Source organism: Entelurus aequoreus, linkage group LG05 (assembly GCF_033978785.1).
Source record: "Entelurus aequoreus isolate RoL-2023_Sb linkage group LG05, RoL_Eaeq_v1.1, whole genome shotgun sequence".
In the NCBI taxonomy this organism is placed as follows: Eukaryota; Metazoa; Chordata; class Actinopteri; order Syngnathiformes; family Syngnathidae; genus Entelurus; species Entelurus aequoreus.
The window spans coordinates 64,063,049-64,089,894 of NC_084735.1; the positions used below are offsets into that span (position 1 = coordinate 64,063,049).

Consider the following 26,846-nt stretch of genomic DNA (forward strand, 5'->3'; position numbering starts at 1 on the left):
TATTATTTTTACTTTCTTGGCATTCTCAATCTGGCTCAGTATGGTGCAGACTAGCAGTGATAGCCTCAAACTGTTTCGCACTCCGTCATCATGTTTTTGATTATTTATTTTTCTAATTCAATGAATATCATCCACTTGTTCTGAGCACATTTCTTCACATTCACTCTCTTCCTCCGCATGGTGGGAAAACAAAGTCAAATAATGTCAGCGAGTAAGAGCAAATGTTTAGGGCATATCTTATAGGGTTCCCTGTGACATTTGCTACGCCAACTAATGGCGGGGATGCTTGTAACTCGAATGATTGCTTACAACTTAAAGAATAACAATTAGTCGAGAGACTGCTCTTATCTTACCATGAATTGATTAACGTGGACCCTGACTTAAACAAGTTGAAAAACTTATTCGGGTGTTACCATTTAGTAGTCAATTGTACGGAATATGTACTGTACTGTGCAATCTACTAATAAAAGTTTCAATCAATCAATCAATCATCTCAAAACACATTTTCTAAAGAATAATTATAAAAAAAACATTAAATACATACAAAAATGAATAAAACGTACACATTAACATTTAACATTATTTTTGCTTTTATCAAATAATGGTGAGTACGCTGCCATCGTACTTTGCCACAAGTTATTTCTTAAATTCAATAGTGTTTCTTACCTTTTTTTTTAATCAAAGTGCTGGCAATTCCATTTTTCTATGACCCCATGAGAACTTATTTTGCAGTCATACTCAATAAAAGTATAGAGATTGAGTCACCAACGCAAATTGACTAGTTTGTTTCATGCAACGTTTGACTCTAAGATAACAGATACAGTATACACAAAGCAGGGTAATCTTTTTTTGAAAAAACTGTGTCAAACATAATCATAAGAAAAGTGAGGCACAAAAAAAATGAGGTACTTCGAGTATGTATTTTTAAATGAATGACTGCAGTGGTTTGTGACTCAAGTCACTTAGCTATGTGTAGAAGTTCATACTCAATTCTTTAGAGCAGTGGTTCTCAAACTTTGTTCACCAAGTACCACATCAGAAAACACTTGGCCTTTCCAAGTACCATCACAATGACCAACATTAAAATACAGTTGCGCAGTAGGCCTAAACAGTCATTAAAAACAAGGCAGAGGTGTTATTTACAAGTGTAGTTAGTATTTTGGCCATTGTAACACTACACACATTTTGAACGGTAACACTGTGTTTTAATATTTACTTATTCTTTGGCATACCACTAGATGGAGCCCGCCTACCACCGTTTGAGAATCCCTGCTTTGAAGAATGCTTACTTTTGGATCAGAATCCGTTACTCTGTAGTAAAGTGTGCACATATTTTCAATAATGGAATTTAAAGAGCATCACTATCGCCATACTGCACATTATTTCCATGCATTGTTCTTGTGTAACCACATGCATGCAAGGTCTACACACACTTCATATTCAGTACAGACAGTGGTTCCTTTTGTCACATGCGTGAGTTAACGTGAACGATGACCCAAATGTATCACATCTTGCAACCAGACAGCCAGTGTAAAACATGCAGCATCATGGAGGCTTTTGTCTCTCCTGGTGGACTTTATCAGGTCAGGGAAGTAGGACACTTTCTCCAAAAAGAGGACAAGCTGGGGGGGATTTTTCATGCACTTCTGTTTGAAGTCGCTATAAAGGCATCACAACTGCCATTTTTTGACATCCTTAACAGCTGGAATCGTATTAGTCAGCGAAGCATCCACATGATATCGTGAATGGGGAGAGTTTGTGTGTAAGGGGGATTGTGGGGGAGGGTGCATCTTGGCCATCCCCTGATTGACCCTCGTTCACCCCGGTTCACTCACTCCCACCCTGTGAGTGAGTCTTCTCTTAAACGTGCGTGCAGCTGTCAGCTGGCAAGTGTTTGTGCGAGTGTGTGTTCTGCATGTACAGTATGGATGTGTGTCATTTTTCATTACTGGACATGACAGCTCATTTGGCCACACCGCAGCCTATATATGCAGTTTATGCAGTGACAATGGATTGTTTGCTGTCATAGCTTCAGGTGATCGTGTGCTAGCGAGAAAAGCAGATTGCGATTCCACCTGTTTTTGTTAGCTTGACGTCAACTTGATAATGCCCCTGGTGACAACATCTGCTGGCCACATGAGAGAGTTGTTAGCTGGGTCCACTGAGGGACAATTGGCTGCTTACCGCCTCTGTGTCCCCTTTGTTTTTGTTGCTAAAACACGTCCACACAATGTTGCATAAGTTGTGCAAGTCAAAATGTGTCTGCTGAGAAATGCACAATAAGTAATACGTGTCTCTTTTTTTCTCTCTCCTCTATAGCTTCGGCTCCAAAGTTAAAACCAATGAAGAATCCATCAATAGTGGACGAGGGAAGCAAGCTCACAGTCAAGTGTGAGGCCACGGGGAACCCTCTCCCCACCTACCGCTGGTTCAAAGACGGCATCGAGCTCAAAGGCAAGAAAATTAGGATAAAGAACAGCCAGTGAGTATAAAACATTTATTAACATCGAGAACACATCCTGTCCCCACAAAATCATCACCTTTCTCTTTTAGAGATATGTCACATTACTGTGAGTAGTGTTTTGCCTGAAATAGTGCTACATTGATCTTCCTTATTCTACTATTTGTTTTTTTATGTGTCTATTACCAAGATTGTTATAAATATTATCATCATCATTATTGTTATTTTTATTGTTATCATTATTATAATTTTCCTGTTTTGTAAAAAAATAAAATAAAAAAAATAATGGTAATAATGATAATGATGATAATAATTAAAATAACAATTACAAAAACATTTATTATAATAATTATTATTATTGTTTTGCGGGAAAAGTAGTTGTTGCGCCTATTATTTGTCTGTTTTAGATTAAATGGTACATTTAATGGTATTTTGTCTAAAATTGTGCTACATAAATCTTTGAATATTAATTAAAAAATAACATTTATGTACATTTATGTGTTATATATTACTATTATTATTATTATTATTATTGTTACAGTATTGTTAAAATATATTATTATCATTATTATTATTATTATTATTATTGACTGTGATAATAATAATAATAATAATAATATTTAGTATTACGTATATGAAAATATAAAGTAATAATGAAACTCTAATTAACACAGTTTTTATTATTATTATTATTATTATTATTATTGTTTTTTGGACATGCATTATTTTATGAACATATCATTTGATAATATTGTACTTATTATTATTCTTTTTATTATTATTTTATGAAACTATTACTTGATAACTATTGCACTATTGCTATTATTATGTCATTAGTTTATTTACAACATGTACACTTGTATACATATGTTAAAAAAAACAAAAACAACAACAACGTTAATATGTATCCGTTTTATCAATTTATATAAAAAATATACAATTCTGAAGTATATATTTTATGGCGTTTACTGCTCACCCGAGATTTTGTTTACACGCTCACTTTAGGAACTATCCATCCATCCATTTTCTACCGCTTGTCCCTTTTGGGGTCGCGGGGGGAGCTGGAGCCTATCTCAGCTGCATTCGGGCAGCAGGCAGTGTACACCCTGGACAAGTCACCACCTCATCAGAGGGCCAACACAGATAGACAGACAACATTCACACTCACATTCACACACGAGGGACCATTTAGTGTTGCCAATCAACCTATCCCCAGGTGCATGTCTTTGGAGGTGGGAGGAAGCCGGAATACCCGGAGGGAACCCACACAGTCACGGGGAGAACATGCAAACTCCACACAGAGAGACCCGGAGCCCGGTGATCGAACCCACGACCTTCGTATGGTTAGGCACATGCACTAACCGCTGTGCCATCCGTGCTGCCCCCACTTAAGGAAATAAAAATGTAAAAGTTAGCACAGGAGGTTTTCTTATGTTTCTCAAGCTGCCACACCACCCTTTAGTCTCCGGGCGCCTCATAGGTGAGACACACTAAATAGGTCTTCATCGTCTAGAGCAGTGTTTTTCAACCACTGTGCCGCGGCACATTAGTGTACCGTGAGATATTGTTTGGTGTACCGTGGGAAATTATGTAATTTCACCTAATTGGGTTAAAAATATTTTTTGCAAACCAGTAATTATTGTCTGTGCTGTCAAGAGCTCTGCAGAGTAACCGTGTAATACTCTTCCACATCAGTAGGTGGCAGCTGGTAGCTAATTGCTTTGTGGATGTCGGGGACATGTTTGTCGTGATCACAATATGCAGACGACAGCGGGAGGCAGCGTGAAGGTAAAAGGGTATCTAATGCTTAAACCAAAAATAAACAAAAGGCATTAAAGCTTAGGGATGGCTATGTAAAATGAAACTAAAACTGAACTGGCTGCAAAGTAAACAAAAACAGAATGCTGGACGACAGCAAAGACTTACAGCGCGTGGAGCAGCAGACGGCGTCCACAAAGTACATCCGTACATGACATGACAATCAACAACAAAATAAGAGCGCAAGACAAGAACTAAAACACTAAACACAGGAAAACACCAAACAACTCTAATTAGTCACGGCGTGATGTGACAGGTCGTGACAGTACACGTACTTTGAGACTAGCTATAGTGATGCATGGATGGTTATGGTTTGAATTTATATCCAACATTTGCGAGAACGACTTTTTACTGTCAATATCGGCTGCTGAGTTTCATTTTTTTATGTTTTCTGCTAGTGGTGTGCCTCGGGATTTTTTCAATGAAAAAAAATGGGCTGCTCTAGAGAGGCTTTCTTAGATTTAAAATAGCTGCAGTACCATGTTCACCACCAAGTCAAAGTGGCAGCACTGAGCCCTGCTCTCTGAATAATTCATACTCCTGTTCCATTCTGTGTCTGCGTGGCTAATAATAACAATGATGTAATTAATACGATAGGAGCAGGTGAATTAGGTACAAGATAAAGACACTACTTCAACCTAATTAAAAGCAGTATTTTTTTTTTTTTAAAGCTGACAAAGATGGAAGATATTTCGGAACCTTAATGACCTCCATGCGCTGTGTTAAGTATTATTCTATGCACTCCCTAATCAGCACGTATGCGTTCCTATCAAAGCAGAGGCCCGTTGCCATACGTCCTCTTGTCCTGTTGTCTGCCTGGCCGCGTTTCCATGTCGCTTCCTCCCAATCCAGATTCCCCTGACTCAGCTGTGCGAGTGTTGTCTCCCACAGGAAAAACTCCAGACTGCAGATCAACAGAGCGAAACTGGGAGATTCTGGGAATTACACATGTGTGGTGGAAAACCTGCTGGGAAAGGACAACTCCACTGGCACTATAAACGTCCAAAGCAGTAAGTACTGACATTGTTTCGGACTTTGTTCTCCTGCCAATCATAAGTGGGCATCACAAACACGGTAGTCACTTTAACCCCTCGCAATACACGATCGAAAACACAGCTGAGATCTGTAAAAAAGCGTCCATCTTTGATTGAGGGTAGTCGCTGAAAAACTCTTAATAACGGCTGATTGTTCAGTTTATGTAGTGGTGTGTGATATTGCTATTGGCTGCACAAGTGGAGCGGATATAAGTCATGTGCTTTTTGCTTCTGTACAAGCAAGGATGTGTCGCTATCGGCTGTCTGAGTGGCAACAATGCACACCGCAGCTTGTCTGCAGTGCTGACCGGGACTAGAAGGAAAGTCCACATTTTTCACAAACGAATGCCAGCACTACTCGAAGTGTCAAGTGTTCATTCATTAGACCCTCAACAATCTTTATCTAAATGCAGGAAAATAAACATCTCCTCTGACCGCAACTGAAAACGTTCAAAACGTTCACAATATCCCGACTTTTTTCTTTTCATTTCAAACATTCGGACTTAATTCTTGTGGAATTCCATCAACTTCTTTTTCTTTTTTTTTCTTTCTTTAGTTTATTTCGAACATGAACACACTTACATCATAATACATCACACAATTTCATATCATTTCATTTTACATCATGCCTGAAAAGGAGTAGGAGGAAGCATAGCTTATTTAATCCTACCCCTTTCCCACTTCAAAGCGTTTACAATTATATAAAATCATTTACTCACCTTTTTATATAATAAAATAACATCTATGAATTAGTATATACAACAGTTTTATAATATGTAATTAATTAATTCAGTCATTAATAACATACTGAGATGAAGAATATCTTATTTTCAATACGGTTGGAAGTATTTCTCATAATTCTTCTTCTTTGTACTTTGTAAGCACTATTATTTTGAACAACCTCTTAAACTGGATCATATCAGTACAATTTTTAACTTATTTACTTCACTTAAAGCAAAAAAAAAACACAAAGGCTTTTATAGTCCCTGTAAAGTTGCAATGTTATGTGCAATGTTTGTGATCTTCCAACCTTTTTTCTCCCGAAGACTGCAACTTTACTCTTGTTGTGGTTTTTTAAGGCAAATTTGTGTTTTTACTTGTAAAATCACTATAAAAGTTATGACTTTTTCTTGTAAGTATCAAAATACTGCTTTAATTTCTCAATGTTATGACTTTTTTCCCCCTAAAATGTGCATCAGTTTGCCCCCCAAAATACAATCGGCATTTTTTTTTCAAAAAATTAAAGTTATTATATATATTATATATATGATATATATATATTATATATATATATATATATGTAAAAAGACCATTATTTAGTATTTTTGTAATTTTGTATCTTAATGATATTTTGCTGCTGGAAAATTGTTTTTAAATTTCAACTTTATTTACAAGTTTTTTTAAATAGATTTTATTCATTTAAAAAAAATGACACTACTTTGGTAAAATTTTAATACCAATCTAATTTTTATTTTTATTTTTCTAGAGATCCAAAAACGTTTTCATTTCCAGACAAAGTGATGACATTCTTTGTAAAATTGCAACATTATTCCCATAATATTGACAGTACACTTTTTTTCCCTAATAATACAACACTATTTTTGTGCTATCGTGACTTTTTTTTCTTCATTACACTATAAAAATATTCTGACTTTACTTGTTGTTAAAAAGATATACGTACCTCTTTTATCCTCATAACATTAATATGTTGTTTTCCTACAAAATATAGACATATATCTATTTGAGTACTTTTTCTTCTTGAAAAATCACAACTTGGTTAATATACTTTGTTCTTGTTTCATTGCACTTTTTTTTTTGTAAAACTACAGCCCTCTTCCTATAAAATAGGAAGAAAAAAAAGTTTTTGCAGCATTATGACATTATGTTTTGCAAAATCTTAACTTTATTTCCATGGAAATGACAACCATACAACATCATTCAAACTTCATCCTATATTCTTTATACTTTATTCATCCCCTTAAACAAGGTATTTTTGATAAAATGATGGCTTTTTCCATGAAATATCCCAGCTCTCCTACGTTAAATGACTTCAGTCTTGTAATACTACAACTCTATCCTTGAAACATGGAAACGTTGTTTTTCTCCTGATGTTATTACAGCATGATTATTTTCTTTTCAAGTTTCCCCCTTTGACTTGACTATAATAACATTTTAGGACTTTGCCGCTGTAGTAAAAGAGAGGAAGCGATGTTCTTATAATACAGTATGGTGTTTTGTATTTTTCCAAGCAAGCATGCGTGATGACATATCCGTGCTACTGCTGACAAAACATACAGATCGTGTTTTACTCTTTTTCAAGAGGAGATGGAATGAGCAAGTTCCTCTTTACGCACCACAGTGGAGATATCGTCACTCTCCTTGCTGACCTTGGCAGCGGGCTCATTTCTGTAGACATCCTTCTCTGACACGAGAGGCGAGCTGTGGCCGCCGAGGAGGAGAAAAAAAGGAAGCGAATGGAGTCTAGCCGTCACTCAGTGCCCTTGTATGCTCACTGAGGCGCAGAGCTCGCTCCTTCTTCGCTCTTTTTATCCGACCTGTTATTGTTTACAGTCGGCAGCGCCACTGCAGTAGCAGATCTTTGCAAATAATGAAAAGGCTCTTTGTGCCAGAAAAAACAACATGCAAGTCTCATTGCCAGCAAACAGATAAGAAGCCAACCACATCCAGTTGAGATTCCCATCTAGATGACGTGCCTTCTGCTGACACGGAAACATTACACAGATTGTATGCAACATTCAAGGATGGTGACAGCTCCCACGTTTAATTGCGAACATTGAAATCAAATATCGCGGTTTAAATAAATGATAAATGGATTATACTTGTATAGCGCTTTTCTACCTTCAAGGTACTCAAAGCGCTTTGACAGTATTTCCACATTTACCCTTTCACACACATTCACACACTGATGGCGGGAGCTGCCATGCAAGGCGCTAACCAGCAGCCATCAGAGGCAAAGGGTGAAGTGTCTTGCCCAAGGACACAACGGACGTGACTAGGAAGGTAGAAGGTGGGAATTGAACCCCAAAGTTTGGACACACATTCTCATTCAATGTGTTTTCTTTATTTGCATGACTATTTACATTGTAGATTGTCACTGAAGGCATCAAAACTATGAATGAACACATGTGGAGTTATGTACTTAACAAAAAAAGGTGAAGTAACTGAAAACATGTTTTATATTCTAGTTTCTTCAAAATAGCCACCCTTTGCTCTGATTACGGCATTGCACACTCTTGGCATTCTCTCAATGAGCTTCAAGAGGTTGTCACCTGAAATGATTTTCATTTCACAGGTGTCATAGTTTTGATGCCTTCGGTGACAATCTACAATGTAAATAGTCTTGAAAATACAGAAAATGCATTGAAATGAGAAGGTGTGTCCAAACTTTTGGCCTGTACTGTATATATATATATATATATATATATATATATATATATATATATATATATATATATATATATATATATATATATATATATATATATATACACTGACGTATGCACAGGTGCACCTCATCCATTGGCATTACAGTAAATATTATATTGCAAAAGCATGCGCGCCCAGTCGCAAATGATACATGAGCGTGAACACCTTTGAAGGTAAAGAGATAAAGGAGGAAATTTATTGCCCGTGTGGTGTGAGGAAATTATATTATACCATAGGAAATAATATAATTTTAAATAATCAGTTCCAATGTCAAAATGTGAGCATCAGTAAAAAGTGTTTTTTTATGTATCATGTATTGCTGGGATGTTACTGACGTCACGTCCGGCTCACGTCCCGCCCAGTGAATACTGGTGGTGGTCAAGCTAGCTCTGTTTGCAATGGGTACGAGGCGCCATTTAACCTTTCTCGAAGAAAAAAAGCTTTCGGCTGTACAAATCGTTCAAATTGCAAAAAAGATGAACGTTTCTTCAGAGTTCCTCCAGAGGTAATTAAAAAGGGAGGAAGATTGCAAAATTTCACAAAGCTACGAGAAGCATGGAACTCACACTGTAGTCTAAGGGAGCACAGTGGAAGAATGCATGAGTTTGCAGTGATCATTACGTTAAAGGTTGGTTTGATGTACTTTTAACGTTTATTGTTTCCTATTTAAGTATTATCTTGATACTATTTGTATTTCTTCAACACATGTTGGCTAAGAGTGTCTTGTAAAGTAGTGGTCCCCAACCACTGAACCGTGGCCCGGTACCGGTCCGTGGATCGATTGGTACCGCACAAGAAATAAAAAAAATAAAAAAATAAAATTTATTTTTTTATTTTTATTAAATCAACATAAAAAACACAATATGCACTTACAATAAGTGCACCAACCCAAAAAACCTCCCTCCCCCATTCACACTCATTCACACAAAAGGGTTGTTTCTTTCTGTTATTAATATTTGTGGTTCCTACATTATATATCAATATAGATCAATACAGTCTGCAGGGATACAGTCCGTAAGCACACATGATTGTATTTTTTTATGACGAAAAATAAATAAATATCCCCCTCCCCCCGGTCCGTGGGACAAGTTTTCAAGCGTTGACCGGTCCGCAGTTACAAAAAGTTTGAGGACCACTGTTGTAAAGCACCAACTCGGCAAGTCTAAATAAAATAAATAAATGATAAATGGGTTATACTTGTATAGCGCTTTTCTACCTTCAAGGTACTCAAAGCACTTTGACAGTATTTCCACATTCACCCATTCACACACACATTCACACACTGATGGCGGGAGCTGCCATGCAAGACGCTAACCAGCAACCATCAGGGGCAAGGGTGAAGTGTCTTACCCAAGGACACAACGGACGTGACTAGGATGGTAGAAGGTGGGAATTGAACCCCAGTAACCAGCAACCCTCCGATTACTGGCACGGCCAACTTCGCCAATACTAAAAGAGTTAAGTTTTACCAAGGACAACAATCATGAATGAGCTAGGCTTCCAGCACATACACAATGTTGACATCTATAGTTATATTTTCATAAAGACGGGGAAAAACATGCTACTTGTAAACTGCGCGTGCAACACAAACAGACATGAGAGTAGACGTGAAGTTAAATCATGAAATGCAACCTTACCCGAGCAAAAACAAGGCATGATTTATCCGGGAGAGTCTTGATACCAGTTTCTTTGACCCAGCCACACACAAAAAAGTTGTAGACCTCCATGCTTTTCCAAGTTTCCATTTGTTTTGTCGTGTAGAATGGCTAAAGCACAATAGCTCCATATGTCTGAGAAAGCAACTGACGCATAATCCTTTATCACTCAACAAATATTTTTTTAATAAAGTATAAGGATCTATTCCATTGCATAACTTTTTTGATTGTGTCTGCATTTTGCAGGAAGATTTAAGCCTCTTTTGTATTCAGAGAGTTTGCGCGCTGTACAACAGCCATCTTGGCTTGGTTGACCACCACTGGTTCCGGGAATAAGTCACATGTCGGAATACCAGCAATTCCTTGTTAACTGTCATACACGTGTATAAAGGAGTTAACCATTGGAGCTTTTTCAAACAAATGTATATAGTATATAGTAGCAAAGCAATATTGACTATGTGGTACTGAGCAGCCAGGACATGCACATCAACACACATGGTTTTCTTCTGTGGTGTGCTTCACACGAAAAAAAAACAAAAACTATAGGATTCGCTGATGACTTTGCACATATTTCCTGTAAAAAGAAAACTTTATTTCTATAGCAAAATTTTATAACCGTATTTCAGTCAAATCAATCAAATGTCATGTATATAGCCCTTAATCACAAGTGCCTCAAAGGGCTTCACAAACCCTCAATGACATTCCCTGATCTAAACCCAAACCTTATTAACCCCAACATAATATTTTTTTAAATTGTAATCTTATTCCTGTATAATTCTGACCTTGTTCTTGTAAAATGGCATATTTTATTCCTTTGACATTATTAGGACTTGTTTCCTGGAAATATACAAATATTTTTGCAGAGTAACACTTTAATTACTCATAAATCATAACGTTACCCCTTTACATTTGTGCCACCATGATGTTTTCCTCAGTAAAATTCTAATTTATCGAACTTTTGTAAGAATTGCCGGTTTTATTATATATTTTTTTCCCTGTGAAAATCCAACTTTACAGTAAATTTTATGCAACATTATTCCTGCAACTTTAAGTACATTTACTTGTAAAAATATAACATTTCTACCGCAATAATGCACACTTTTCCTTGTAATGTCAATACAAGTATAGTAGAGCTGAGTATGCATGAGTAAATGAGATGCCCATAAAAAATATCCATATATCATTGGGGAAGTGTGTGCGTGGCTTACCAGCCTGCCTTGTGTTTGTACATGTAAAAATGGGAGTTTTTTTTCTGTAAAATTGCGACATTTTTCCTCGGAATGTGAATAGGAATACAGTACAGTAGATCCGAGTAATCGTGAGAAATTGGAATGCCCATGCATGTATTCTTGGGGAAGTATGCGCATTGTGTTTATATTGCTCACACCTTGAATGAGATAGTGGTTCAAGTTGATGAACCTCTGTTCATTTGTGCTATGTATGCAGTAAATAGCAAAACAATGACCACTTCCATTCCCCAAAGCAAGTTGAAGTTTGCCTCTGACCATTTCCTGTGTGACTGTAGCTTGCCACAGTTTGCTGTATTGTAATGCAGTTATGTACTATGTTGAGGTCATACACTTTACTAACACATATTTGTAAATTATTGTTGACTTAGGGCAGGGGTCAGCAACCTTCAGCATACAAAGAGCCATTTGAGCCCATTTCCCACCAAATAAAACCCACCTAGAGCTGAAAACTCTGTTCGATCCCTAAAATGACAATAACACTACCTGTAGTTTCATTACATTTATGCTATAGCATTCATGAACTCAAACAATAGACAGAATACGACTCAGCAAGTATTTTTGCTCTGATCAGCTTTCCGCAGCAGTTCCGAAACTGCTCTTTTTCGGTCATCTCCAGCTCGGTAGTATTTTTCCGCGAAATACGAAACGTATTTCCACATTTGATTTTGTTTTGTTTGCCATTTTCTCCAATGAACGCAAATTAATCTTTCCATGAAGCATTAAATGTTCTATTTTCATCAGAAATATTTCTCTTTTTGATTTGTCTATTGTTAAGTTAAGTTAAAGTTAAAGTTAAAGTACCAATGATCGTCACACACACACTTGGTGTGATGACCCATTACCCTTAAGCACCCCCTGGGAGGTGAGGGGAGCAGTGAACCGCAGCGGTGGCCGCGCCCGGGAATAATTTTTGGTGATTTAACCCCCAATTCCAACCCTTGATGCTGAGTGCCGAGCAGGGGGGTAATGGGTCCCATTTTTATAGTCTTTGGTATGACTCGGCCGGGGTTTGAACTCACAACTTACCAATCTCAGTCTAACCATATTGCTAGTTTACCGGGGGTTGACAAGGGGGTTTACCGGGGGAAAACAAGACAATTGCTTGGCAGCAAAAGATCACGTATAGTGGGGTGTTCTGTACATTTCTATAGACAAAATATTGCAAGATCACAAACGCTCTAAAATAAGTTAAAATTAAAGTACCAATGGTAGTCACACACACACTAGGTGTGGTGAAATTTGTCCTCTGCATTTGACCCATCACCTTGTTCACCCCCTGGGAGGTGAGGGGAGCAGTGAGCAGCACTGGAATCATTTTGGTGATTTAACCCCCAATTCCAACCCTTGATGCTGAGTGCCAAGAAGGGAGGAGAAATAAAAACGGTTACATTAAAATAGACAAACTAAATACAATTAAATATTAAAAGATTTAATAGCATTTATTTATTGACATTTTTTAAAAAGCCAAAGGGAGCCAGAGTGAAGGCATGAAAGACCCGCGGGTTGCAGACCCCTGGCTTGGGGTAAAGGAGAAGAAAACATACTATTTTTTTAGAGATACAAAGCACAAAAGGCTGAGTTTTGATAAAAATCATCAATCATCAATGTTGTACCATCATTATGCGGGGATCCACTGTATTTTTGACTTTTTAAAATTGTTTTATTTTATTTTAAACAACATAAAAAAAGACACAAAATACACTTACCATTAGTGCATCAACCCAAGAAAACCCTCCCTCCCCCATTCACACTCATCCACACTCATTTACACAAAAGGGGCTGTCTCTTTCTGTTATTAAAAACTTCTGGTTCCTACAATATATATCAATACAGTCTGCAAGGGATACAGTCTTTAGAGCACACATGATTGTGTGTGCTGCTGGTCCACTAACATTTTCATTAATTACTATTTTTTATGTAATTGTTTTTGTATTGCTTTACTTTCTTTTCTATCCAAGAAAAAATATTATTATTATTATTATTTTTTAGTTTTATTTTATTTTTTATTTTTTCATTTATTTATCTTATTTTATTCCACATAAAAATAAAAAGAAAAAGAAAAAAAAGTTATTAAAAAAGATAATAAATAAATAAATAAAACAAAACAAAACAAACAAAGGACCTTATCTTCACCAGACCGGGTTGTCAATGAAATCAGATTGTTGTATTATAGACTTACATGCACCTTGATTTTAGTCATATTTTATGCAAAATTCATAATTGAAATAAGACTTTATACATCAGTATCACAGCAACACATGATACATGGTGAAAAGTTTTAATGTGGGTCTTGAACTGAAAGATGCCTTTCTTATGGGTAAAGTGCAAATATCAATTGTTGTCCGCACATTATTCCACACAGTAAACTGCCTGCTAGCACTTCTTTAAATTGCTCCAAACAATGGCCTCACTGTGAGGCCCGTCGTGTGCAGTGACCCCAGGGTATTTGTCTGTCTACGTGTGTGCGTGTTTGTTTGCTGTTCTATACCAACAAAAAAAAATGAAAGTCTTATTGTGTTACAGCAGCACGTCTTGTTCTGTCATGCTTCAGGGAAGAAGGCAAGACGGGGCGAATCAGGGTTGGTATGTCCATTGGCCGGGGGGACTAGAGGGCTTACAACATATCCTCCAATAAAAACTGCATTCTGTTATTATTCTAAATACATATTTGCATTAATGTAATTGTAGCTCTGCTTTTGAAAGCGTTGCATTAAGTCGACTGCATGGTTTTGCAACTTCTCCTCATTAAAGGGCTGCAGTGGCGCTTTGCGGTGTGTTGTCGAAGTGGCATGGAGCTGCAGTATGATCAGGAGGGGTGCAAATGGGGATGGACAGAGAGAGAGAGAGAGAGAGAGAGAGAGAGAGAGAGAGAGAGAGAGAGAGAGAGAGAGAGAGAGAGAGAGCGAAGAAGACGAGAGTGCGGATAACGGCGGCGGGGTCAAAAGAAGGGAATGCATGACAGAAAGCAGACTGAAGCATTATACAATAGGAGCGGATATAGGCCAAGAGTGTATAGAGGAACAGACTCAGCCAGCAGGAGGAAGACAAGAAGTTGATGTGTTGCAGAGGAGACTCGTACGCTCTTTCTAGGAAGCAGCTTCGTCAGTCCAAATCTGAATCTGATGTTTATAAAAGAGGAGCGAGTTTGTTGTTTTTAAAAATCCGTCATGGCAATTGTCCATCTTGTGACCGCTGAAGCGCTGTGAGAATACCCTTCGCATTTCAACATGTATTTTATTGTATCTTCTCAAGTGACAATATTAGAACCATGGAACTGCGAGTTAGTACACAGCCATTATTGTTTAAACAGCTGGAAGCATAAGTAGAATGGGTACCGTTCACATTTGAATCAATACGGTATCAATTCCTGGTATTTTAGAGAGTGTTTATGTGTTAATACATGTTAATTGTTTAATAATAAATCAATAATTTAAAAATATTTAACACATTATAATAACTGTGATGTCCAGTTTGTATGTCTTGTTTTCTTACACATCTGAGTCTCAGGTAGCAGTAATGATAATATTAAACAAACAAAAGAAGTCTGGAGCTAAATGGGTTATACTTGTATGGTGCTTAAGCCATAGCGAAGTTTTTCAAGCGCAACAATTACGACAAAGGTGGTGAAGTTGTATTTTCATTTGCACTTAAATTTTATTGAGTTTATTTAAGAAGCATATATATTATTATTATCTATTATTAGTTTAGTCAGAATGTATTTATTTTACCACTACGTTAAATAATTTATTTAATTGTCATCAGTTTTTATGAGTCCCGTCTTTTGCAGTATATTTGATTGTATTTACTTTTCGGTTAGAGTGTCCGCCCTGAGATCGGTAGGTTGGAGTTCAAATCCCAGCCGAGTCATACCAAAGACTATAAAAATGGGACCCATTACCTCCCTGCTTGGCACTCAGCATCAAGGGTTGGAGTTGGGGGTTAAATCACCAAAATGATTCCCGGGCGCGGCGCCGCTGCTGCCCACTGCTCCCCAAGGGGATGGGTCAAATGCAGAGGACAAATTTCACCACATCTAGTGTGTGTGTGACAATCATTGGTACTTTAATCTTTAATCTTTAATCAGCCTGACATAAACCTTGATAACAATCTTTGTGATTAACACATGGTTCATATCATTTGACAAGGTTTATCTTGTTAAACTGTAAGTAGTTTAGTTATAATTATTGAATATGATTAAAATCAGAGTAAGAATACTAATTCAGTGTTAATATTTGAATGGGCCCCGGGGCCCTTTGTTGTGGAAAAGTTGGGACCAGAGTTCAAAAAGGTTAGGAATTCCTGATATAGTAGACTTTGCATGGAGTTGCAACTAACGTCATGGAGTTGCAACTCCATGACGTTAGATGGCACTAGTGTATAGGCTACGGTGTGTTGCCTTAGCCAGGAAGTAGTCTTTGCCATTAAGCTGAATTTGCCAGTCTAGTCTTTTGTTGAGTCATACAAAATATTTATACTGTAAGTTTTGTACTTATTACACACCAGCTGTTTGATTGTAACTACCAGGTATTGGGGTGTCGAACTTGCCATGTGAAATAGTTAATCCTAATCGCTAGTCTTCAATGAACCGCGGCTCCACCGTGCAGGCAGCACTCATGCAGCCCCTGACCATGCAAGACACACTTATCTTCTTACTCACCAGTGTTGGCATATATTTAGACAATAATGTCTTTGTTGACTCAGCACTATACAAACAGCGGCACGGGAGCCAGATTTAAAATTTCGATTTACATAACATTCCCTTTTAAGTCCTCTCCTTTTTTTTAATATAATTTGTGATGTGATTTATGTAACCAAAGTGTTGCTGTAGCTTGTTTAGATATATAGATTCAAATGCAGCTATTAACTTCTTTAGTTATACTAGGTGTGTTCCTCAAGGTTCAATTTTAGGTCCTCTCTAATTCATCATTTGAGCTATTCAAGTGGTGGCCCGCAAGTATAGTTAAAATAAACTTGTTATAGAGTTTTTATTAACAACACGAGAGTGCTGTCATAGAGATGATCTTTGACGAGCTTTTTTGCAGAAGGTCCTTAAAAACAGCAACGTGCTTCTGTATCTTTGACAAAACCAATAGACCCCCCCCTAGGTCCTTAGCTTTTTGAAAACGTGGCCCCTAAACTTATTTAGTTGATTATCCCTGCTATAGATGCTGTAGTATAATATAGTATTGTGCCTCAAGAAGATACATTGTAATAATTGCTAAAATATGAGCGGTGCGCTCACCATTGTGAGATAAAGTATACCTAATGTTATGGCCTGTGAGTACAAGTGTCAGATAAGGTCTTTTTATTCGACGATGATGTTAAAATCTATCTTTATCAAAACATAAAAGCGATAATGTGAGCTTAAAATATCGGACACGTCAATTTCACAAGGAATGCCAGACTCATCCGACACTTTGCCTAGAGGTGTTGTAAAAAAAGGAATTACCTGAATGTTCCTTGGATACTAATTTTACTTCCACAAATAAAAAGAAAGATGGGAAGGACCATTGTTAGGGTGCCATAAAGAAAAGAACAAGATATATTAACCTCTATTAATAATGCACATAACATTTGGTCATTACTCCAGCTCTGCCAACACCTATTTATATTTCTGCAGCAAGGAGAGAGAAACTTAGCACGGCAGTGAGGAAAAACTAACCAACGTGTTCATGGGGGAAGAACCCGAACCTTAAGTGAACCCCTTTACGGATTACAGAGCATGCGGTGCATGGTGGCGCCATGCCAGCCATGCAGTGTGCCCTGTAACACTCCACAGAGTGCACCTCTGGGGTGATTTCATACACTTTGTGGAGGAGAAAGACACAATATTAGCTCCATTATCTTCAGTGCCATTACTATTAGTCATTTCCCACTGCCTGTTGTAACATTAGAAAGTCTTTCCAGGATCGCCATGTTTTATTGTTTACGTTTTGTCATCGCTGACCTTAGCGCAGCTCGTGTTTGTGTTGGAGTGTGTGCGAGTGTCTCCCAGGGGTGTAATATGGGTTGCCAGTGCCGGGGGCATAGCAAATGTCGCCCCTCCTCCCACAATCCTATCACCTCCCAAGTCTGTTTTTCCGGTTTAATATTGACTGAAAGTTTTATAATGGCATGTGTCATATCACTGTAACATGTTTTTTTTGTATTATTATTATTTTTTTTTACGACACAAGGATTTAATGGCCCCTACTATCATCGAAATGGTTCCATTATCACATTTACAAGTCAGCATAAACACATTTAAAACAGTAATGGATGTGAAAAGATAGATGTATGTCTCTGTGCATTCATTTGTAGTGTGTTTTATGAACTGATCCGAATATAAGACCGCTCCTATTCTCCCGTGATAATATTACTTGTAAGAAATGTAGTTTATTTTCTGCCATAGAGGCACAAATTAATAACGTAGAAGCACCTCCACCCTGGGTGTGGGCATACTTTAGCTATGCTACCTAACAGGGGAATTGAAAAAAAAATCTGTTCACATCTCCAGCACGATTCCTATTTATTCCGATTCTAAACCGATATATAATTTTCAAAAATGTTTTTTTTTCAAATTAATTAAAAAAAATAGTTTTTTTAGGACCATAAGTCAGCAGCCAAAACAATTGGTTTTGGTTTGAATAGAATCTTCACCCCAAGAATCAGAATGGAATGTGAGTTACAACAATGTGATTTGTATTAATATCCACATCAAAACCAGGAAGCCACTTGTAGGCGGTCAACAGTAAAACGATGCAATTCACCCCCCCCAAAAATTTAATTCACAAATTTTCATGGTGGATTTTTTACAAAGTCAATAAGGTTTATTGGTATACACTAAATTGGCCCTAGTGTGTGAATGTGAGTGTGAATGTTGTCTGTCTATCTGTGTTGGCCGTGCGATGAGGTGGTGACTTGTCCAGCTGGGATAGGTTCCAGCACCCTTCGCGACCCCGAAAGGGACAAGCGCTAGAAAATGGATGGATGGATGGTTATACACTGTTTCCTCGCCACTTCTTAGTCACAAATCATCACAGATTTTAAATTACTGTTGAGCACATTGAGATTTGAGTACCCATTTAAGTTTCATGTTCGAATGAGACAGGTTTTAGAGTGTATAAAGTGTTTTAAGAGCATGGGTGTCATTGTTTTGGCATGATTGCTGTTGGCATGATCCCAGGATGTAGAGAATTCAGCCGATGTGCAGGCAGAAGTTCATTTAATTAGTTACCAGGCAATAAGGAAATGATACAGGTTGAGCAGGAACTTTGGAATAAACAGGACGCTGTGACATAAAGAACACACATTTTGGTATACAGAAGATACATATATATATATATATATATATATATATATATATATATATATATATATATATATATATATATATATATATATATATATATATATATATATATATATATATATATATATATATGTATATATATACTGTGTATACAGTACAGGCCAAAGGTTTGGACACAACTTCTCATTTCAATGCATTTTCTTTATTTTCATGACTATTTACATTGTAGATTGTCACTGAAGGCATCAAAACTAGGACACCTGTGAAGTGAAAACCATTTCAGGTGACTACCTCTTGAAGCTCATCGAGAGAATGCCAAGAGTGTGCAAAGCAGTAATCAGAGCAAAGGGTGGCTACTTTGAAGAAACTACAATATCAAACATGTTTTCAGTCATTCCACCTTCTTTGGTTAAGTACATAACTCCACATGTGTTCATTCATAGTTTTGATGCCTTCAGTGACTATCTACAATGTAAATAGTCATGAAAATAACAAAAACACATTGAATGAGAAGGTGTGTCCAAACTTTTGGCCTGTACTGTATATGTATGTATGTATATATGTGTATATATGTGTGTATAAATATACAGTATATACAGTATATATGTTAGGTCAGGAAAAAACACTAGAGGCTATATCATCCCTACAAGCCTGTTTCGCAGGTTTCCCTCGTCAGGGGATTTTATAAAAGCCCCTGATGATCAGGGAAACTTGCGAAACAGGTAGCCTCCTTTTTGTGTTTTTTCCTGACCTAACGTCTATTGAGCACTGTAGAACGAATAAACCACAGAAACCTCGACTATATATACAATATATTTTTATATATATGTGCTATAGGGGTAGTGGCACTGCAGCTCTATTCTACACAAATCTGCATCCATAATTGTGTTATATATTTTTTATATAGGAAAGAGTGTTGAGTCATGTTGAAGAATTACAGAAAATCCCTTATTACTTTAATATTTATACCTGCCTCTATTGCCTGTTGGGTTGTTCCCCTCACACTACCTTGCTCTCATGCTACAACATCGGTTGTCTCTATGTGGTCTACATATGACATGTCCTCTCCTGAGTGGTGTTCTTATGCAGAAGTCCCCCCCCCCCCTTCCAGAAAAAAAAAAAGTAGGAGCCGTGGCCATTTGTTGTCCATGTGGTCTGACCTCTAGCCTGTAATCAGTCTGGCATTGTAAGACCTGCTGGCCCTGTGCAAAACGGTGTAGTATATCATCCTCTGTTAGAACCAAGGAGCGATAGGGTCAGGTTCGCGGGGCTCCACGTGGCTTCAGATTAAGGCCTCCCCATTATCCTCCGGGCTGCCGTGTTGTGATAAGCGCTTGTGAAGCAGCCATGTGTCCACGGGCTGTAGGTCACATCCTTGGGGGGTGCTGTGCGCAGCTCCGCCGAGAGAGTGTGTGAGCGTCCAGGAATGTGTTGATGGAAATCACAGCTGAACATATGATTGCTCCAACCTCAGCAGTCATGCTGGGGCCCACCAGCAACAATTTCACGCACGCACGCACGCACGCAGGCCCACACACACACACGCACACGCACGCGCACACGTACATACCTTTACATGTTTTCACTCCTCATCTTGAAGCCAACCACAGTGACCCTTGTCAGAAAAAAAAAAAAAAGCTAAGCTAAACATACCAACAAACTCAGCATCCCAGCAAGTACCTTCATATCATTGGATGACATGGAGTCTGTGCTCGGTCTCATCAATCATATACATCTGGTTAGTCGCTCTAACACTAACTAGTATAACGTTTAATAAAGCGGGCTGGAAAGCCGTGGGCTGTGTTGGTTTCTGGTACTCTTAGATTTTTCTATAATCTCTCTTTTGCCAATCAAAATAAATGATCAATTCAAGTATGTATAGTATGTATATAATGCTGCTTTATGTCTCTACACAGAAATGTACCTATGTAACTACTTGAACATACAGTGCAACTAGGGCTGGGCGATATGGCCTTTTATTAATATCTTGATATTTTTAGGCCATATCGCGATACACGATATATCTCTTGATATTTTGCCTTAGCCTTGAATAAACATTTGATGCATATAATCACATCAGTATGATGATTCTATGTGTCTACATTAAAACATTCTTGTTCATACTGCATTACGTTATGCTCATTTTAAACTTTCAGGCAGAGAGGGAAACCACAACTAAATCAATTTACCAGAACTGTATTTATTAAACAGTTATTAAGCAGTGGCACAAACATTCATGTCATTTCCAAAACAGAAAGTGCAAGATTGTCAAAGACATTTTAAAACAAGCTATGAGTGCACTTTTGTGCATGATGTCACTAAGATGACTTATCAAAACAACACTAAATTAAAGTGTACAGAACGCCACTAAAATATTTCAAAACAAAAAAAGTACACTTTTGTGCATGATGTCACACAAGATATTTCAAAAAGTGTAAAATAAAAATTAGCTGCATTATAGGAAATCAAATAGTGTATGCCCTTCGCTATGTGGTAGGTAACTGCGGACGTTATCTCCTTCTGTTTTTGACAATTTTTTGTTGATGTGTAAATGGAAGACGCCAGGCTCAATTGGGTCAGTGCCGGTTGCTTGGACATTTTTTCGGTGTGGCACCGGCCGGAGATGTTGACATGCAGAGTTTCAAGCACTCCTTATTCTCTAGCGGGTGACTTTTCAAATGATGCTACAAATTGGTAGTGCTGCTACTTTTTGTAGCAACGCTTTTGCCGCATACTTGACATATTACGGTTGTCTGTTCGACATCTTCCCGCTTGAAGCCAAACCACCGCCAGACGATGGACCCCGTGTTGTTTTTGTAATTATATAATTTATTCTTCTTCCTTCAATTGTTACCAGATTCACACCTTTTTTCTCTCGTATTACCACTCGCACCTTTCCGCTTGCACCACCTGCCACAGCTAACGTTACCCATGCTGCTACCTCTCTGCACCGCGAGGGCGTATGACGTTGCACGCGCGACAGTATGTGATGTATGTAACAAGGTTTATCCCTCTATGAGAAGGAGAGACAAGAAAGAGTGAGAAAAGCCTGTAGTGTAATGCCTGCAGCTACAAGCAACTGCGTGAGAACGTATACTCGAATACTCACGATATAGTAATTTTTTACAAACCCGCGATATATCGAGTATATTCGATATATCGCCCAGTCCTAAGTGCAACTCATAAGCTAAGGATACAATAAAATACACAAATACCGTGGAACCTGTATTGGTTCTTGAAGAGGGTTTGTGATTTAAAATGTTAAAGCACATTCTCCAAAAAAACATTGTAAATATGAATAATGGGTTTGTAGTCTCGACAAAAGTCCATATTTTATTAAACGTTTGTACACTTCGAACACAATATAAAGCGCTATACAGTACCGCATATCAAACAAACATGGATGTTCCATCAACCCTTTGCTATCTATTTACTAACCAAGTCAAAACAACAACAACATCCTCATTTGTGGCTGCCCATCCTAAATGTTTTAAACCACACATGTCCACACTTGTCCGTTGCTTTCTTTGGACTCATATTGAGCTAGCAAAACTGGAATAATGTTCTAAAAAGGCTAAAGCCACTTAAAGAGGACACCAAGTAGCACAGTAGCTAAGAGCAGCACTGTGCTTTCTGAGTGAGCAGTGAACGATCAGCCCGCCCACAATGGATGTGATGCCAGGTACACACTAAAAAATGTGGGGTTGAAAAGAACCCAATTTTAACCCAACTGTTGGTTCAGAAAAGGAGGAACCCCTTATTTGAGTTATTGAGTTACTCAACATTTTGAGTTAATTTTTTCATTAATTCAACAATTGGGTTAAATTATTCAACCGAAAAATTGAGTTATTCTAACGTAATCTTGGTTGATTCATAACCCAACTATTGGGTTGAATTTATTTAACACAAAAACTGAGTTATGCTCACTACAATGTTGGGTTATTCCAAACCCAACTATTGGGTTGCACAATTTAGCGTTCCTTGACATAATAGTTAGTTAAAAATGTTACATTTTACTACTGGTTTGTCCTACTCCTTCCCAACTACTGATCAAAATTATTTTTATCTTTTTTTAAATACACTCAAAAGCAAGATATGAGTGAATTTTTTTAAAAATAATTGCCGTTTAGAGTAGTTCTATACAGCGTGCTCAAATATTTTCATGTACATAAGATGTGTGATTGTAAATAATATTAATGAGATTAATCCTTAATAAAACTCCCTTTTAGAAAAAAAGTACCTTTTTAATAAAAAAAAAGCCTTTTACCCCAAAATGTGTTACTCATTGAAAAACAACCCAAAAATGGTTCATAGTTTTGAAAACCCAGAAATTGGGTTAAAATAATACCCTTATATGTTAGGAACTCGCATAGCACCGTTTTGTGACCCCAAGATGCAAGAACCAGGAGAGCGGAGAGCAGGTATGATGAGTTTTAATCTCATGTAACATAAAATAAAGCAGTCTTGCATAAATGTTCCAAACATAGAGTGTTTATCATCGAGCACTGAGGAGTGCTCGAGAGAAAACATAAATAGACATATGCTGATTGGCAGCAGGTGTGGACCGGCTGCCAATCAACGGCAGGTGAGGACAAAATAGTGCTCCGCAGAACAAACAGGAAATTTAACAAAATAAGAGCACTGACAGGAAGTAATACAAAAACAAGGAAACAAACAGAAATGAAGTGACCGATCGTCACATTATAACCCCAAAAATGGATTGCTCTTCATAAAAATAACTTACAAATTTAACCCAACACTCGCAACTAATAAATTGGGTTATCAAAATAACCCAGCATTTTCTAGTGTGTAAAAAATGGCTGCGCTGCAGGCACTCAATGGGTGGAATAAACATATCGAAAAGTTCGTCCAACAAGGGGCTTGAAATCAAGGTTCCACTGTACAGCCTTATTTAGTCAAAAATGTCTACTCACGTTAAAAAAGATTCCTTCAAAGGGATGCACAGTTTGACGGCCAGAACATTTAAAACAGGGTTCCTCGTTATACGCATGCACGGTGGCGCTAGGGATGTACAACTCGATGGGGTCTTCATGGCTCGACAGAACACCTGTATGAGAAAGACAAGAGAAGACTGAAACGTACTGTAAGAAATATTAAAAAATCCAAGAAGAGAAATTAAAGGACATGTTTCATTTATGAAAACTTCATTGGATTATGGACTTAAACTGTTCTGTCATGTATTCACTATGGTGGGGCACACTACCAATTGTCACTAATACAATAGTTATTCTCGTTGTTCTACTGCACTCTACCTACTGTAGTGTGTGTAGACACTTTTCTATTGACAACAGCAGGTACTGCCAACTAGGGATGTGCAATATGGCCTAAAATCTATATCACAGTATGTATTGCAGGCTCCTGCGATAACAATATGTATCACAATATATTATTTGGTATGTAAATGATAATGGAACCATTTCAAAACGGGTTACAAAGGGCTCCTAATTTAACAAATTGCATAATTTCCTGTTGTATCTTTTTGTTAAAACTATTAATAATCAATTTGCTGATTAACTCTTATTATTTGGTTAATTTCAGTTCTGTCTGCAACTCTGCTAATATGTACTAAGGACTTATTCTTCTGTTATTTGGATACTTAGTTTTAGACGATACAACAAATTTGGGTATCGATCTAATACCAAGCAGTTACAAGAGCAGTATTGGTCATATACCAAAGGTAACACTAATAATTCAACATTTCAAGATCTTTTTTTTTTTTTAATTAGACAAAAACACAGGATAACAGTGCAACAACGTCAAACCAATATTTAAAATGTGTTCTATTATTGGCTCTGATTTAAATCATTTGTTTTTTGTCCTTAAAGTCCTTCTGTATCCAGGGACGTATTTCCTTAGTTGTAAACAATAACAAAAACAAGAAAATGTTTTTTTGTTCGCAAAAATTATCAATCTAATAATCACTGTAGTATCGACCATAAACTGATACTATGTTCCTGACACTTGGTATTGTTACTGTCGATATTTGTATTGATTTGCGCACCTCTGTGTACATTCAGTAGCTCCAGATTAGCACTTATAATGTCCGTTGAGGAGGAGTTTGTTGCTGTGTCGCTGTGAAATGTGCGGTACACAGCTAGAATGTGTCATCAACATGCATTATCATGACATAACGATAGTATAAAAATGGTATTAAAAACTATGTCATTTACATCGTATACCATCTTTATCGCACAAATACAATAGTACCAGGTACTATTTCTAGTGCCTGATCAGTCAGGGTGACTTAACTCCTACTGGTCGCTCACTGGTTGAGCAGTGTAATCCGACTTACTGTAAAGATATACAAGAAACGACTAAAGTAAACACACTTGCTAACGTTACCCTTGCATGCATTGCTGTGCCTTAGTTACTCCACAGTGTCCACTTTTTTGTTGGCCTAAGTCTCCTCTCAAATACAACTTGTCCAATTATGGTGGCCATATATAATACATGTGCGCATTCAATGTTTTTTCTGATAGATATGTTCAATACGGCGTCTGGAGTAGGAAACAGATTGCTCCAAACTCAGGCATGTGAAGCTGAGCCAATGTGATTCTACGCAGGGGGAATAGTAGCACTAGGTGTTGAGGAAGATAACCTTTTAGGAGGCTTGCTGTGACTTGGTATTGACAGTTGAAAGCACTAATTTCCTTCAGTTATGCAGAAAAAACAACTTCCAAATGAAATTGGGCCTTTTGAGTTATCCTATTACACAATGTATGAGTCGTTTTAAACTTGTCTTTAGCGTGTTATGGGCATGTGAAAATGACAGAGCGCATTAGTCACAATCAGCGTAAACCATACAGTGGAAGTTTCGGTTTTCCTCCCACGGGCTAATGCTCTCCTACGTAAATGAAAACATTACGCTAAGTGCTGCTTTGAAACAGATAAACAACAACTGGCCTCGCTCCTTCTATGTCTCACAAAAACAAAACTTTATTCCCAATGACGTAAGAATTAAGATAAGCATCATCCTTAGTGAAGGATATTGCTTGTTGGTGGGGGTTTTTTTGTGGTTCGTATTTGCCCAGTGTTGAGTATTTACAGGCCACTGGAGACCTGCTTGGCAGCTTGCATGGATTTAGCCGCTGTGCTATCAATCATTATGCCAGCTACGCTAGCTAACTCTATGGCGGCAGGCTGCGTAACTGGTGTTACACGCTTCTCCAGACACTTTCTGCACCATGTGCACCGCTTGACCACTTTAATGCATTTGTTTGAAAAGCCTTTGACTTGCTGTTTAATGTACATCTACAGACATTCCAGAACTTTCCATTTTTCGGAGCTCTGCGTTACACTCAAACTTTGCTTGATATTTTGCTCTGTTTTGTGTTTGAAAACTTGTTTTTCAGAATACATTTTGGTCTTTTCTGCATCTGCAAACTTATTTGAAACATGTCCTGAAACTGATTGCTGATCTTTCTTATTTTATTTTAGTGCTATCAAATTGGAGATTAATTACCTTTTTGAATTTTGATTAACCATGATTACCTCACCGGTTATTACTCGCTTGCATAATTTAAATCAACTTTTAAAAAAAGCGCCCAATACACAGTTACACATTTATTTTCAGAATGTCATTCAGGAAACACTTTTTCCCCTTTGAAATTAATTCTAGACACCCACAAATATTAACACAAATAAACTTATATATGTGTGTGTGTGCGTGTGTGTTAATTTTTAATCTGTCTTGTGCAGCCGCTCAGGCGAATCATATTGTTAATGCAGATGCCCATATATTCTTTCTGTCTCTGTCTATCTATATAGATATATTGATGGATAGATAGATAGATAGCCCGGCCCCCCGGCCCCCCGGCCAAATTCTGTTAACCCAATGGGGCCCACGAATCAACAAGTTTGGGGACCACT

General features: G+C 37.5%; 1 protein-coding gene across 3 annotated transcripts in view; it reads left to right on the forward strand.

The window, feature by feature from the left end:
* nrg2a (neuregulin 2a) overlaps positions 1-26,846 on the forward strand; it is a 236,785-nt gene that overhangs the window by 120,976 nt on the left and 88,963 nt on the right. For all 3 annotated transcript variants that reach the window (XM_062048627.1, XM_062048626.1, XM_062048628.1), the window contains exons 3-4: positions 2,320-2,482; positions 5,171-5,289. In XM_062048627.1, coding sequence (XP_061904611.1) covers positions 2,320-2,482; positions 5,171-5,289 — 282 coding nt within the window. The remainder of the gene's footprint in view (positions 1-2,319; positions 2,483-5,170; positions 5,290-26,846) is intronic.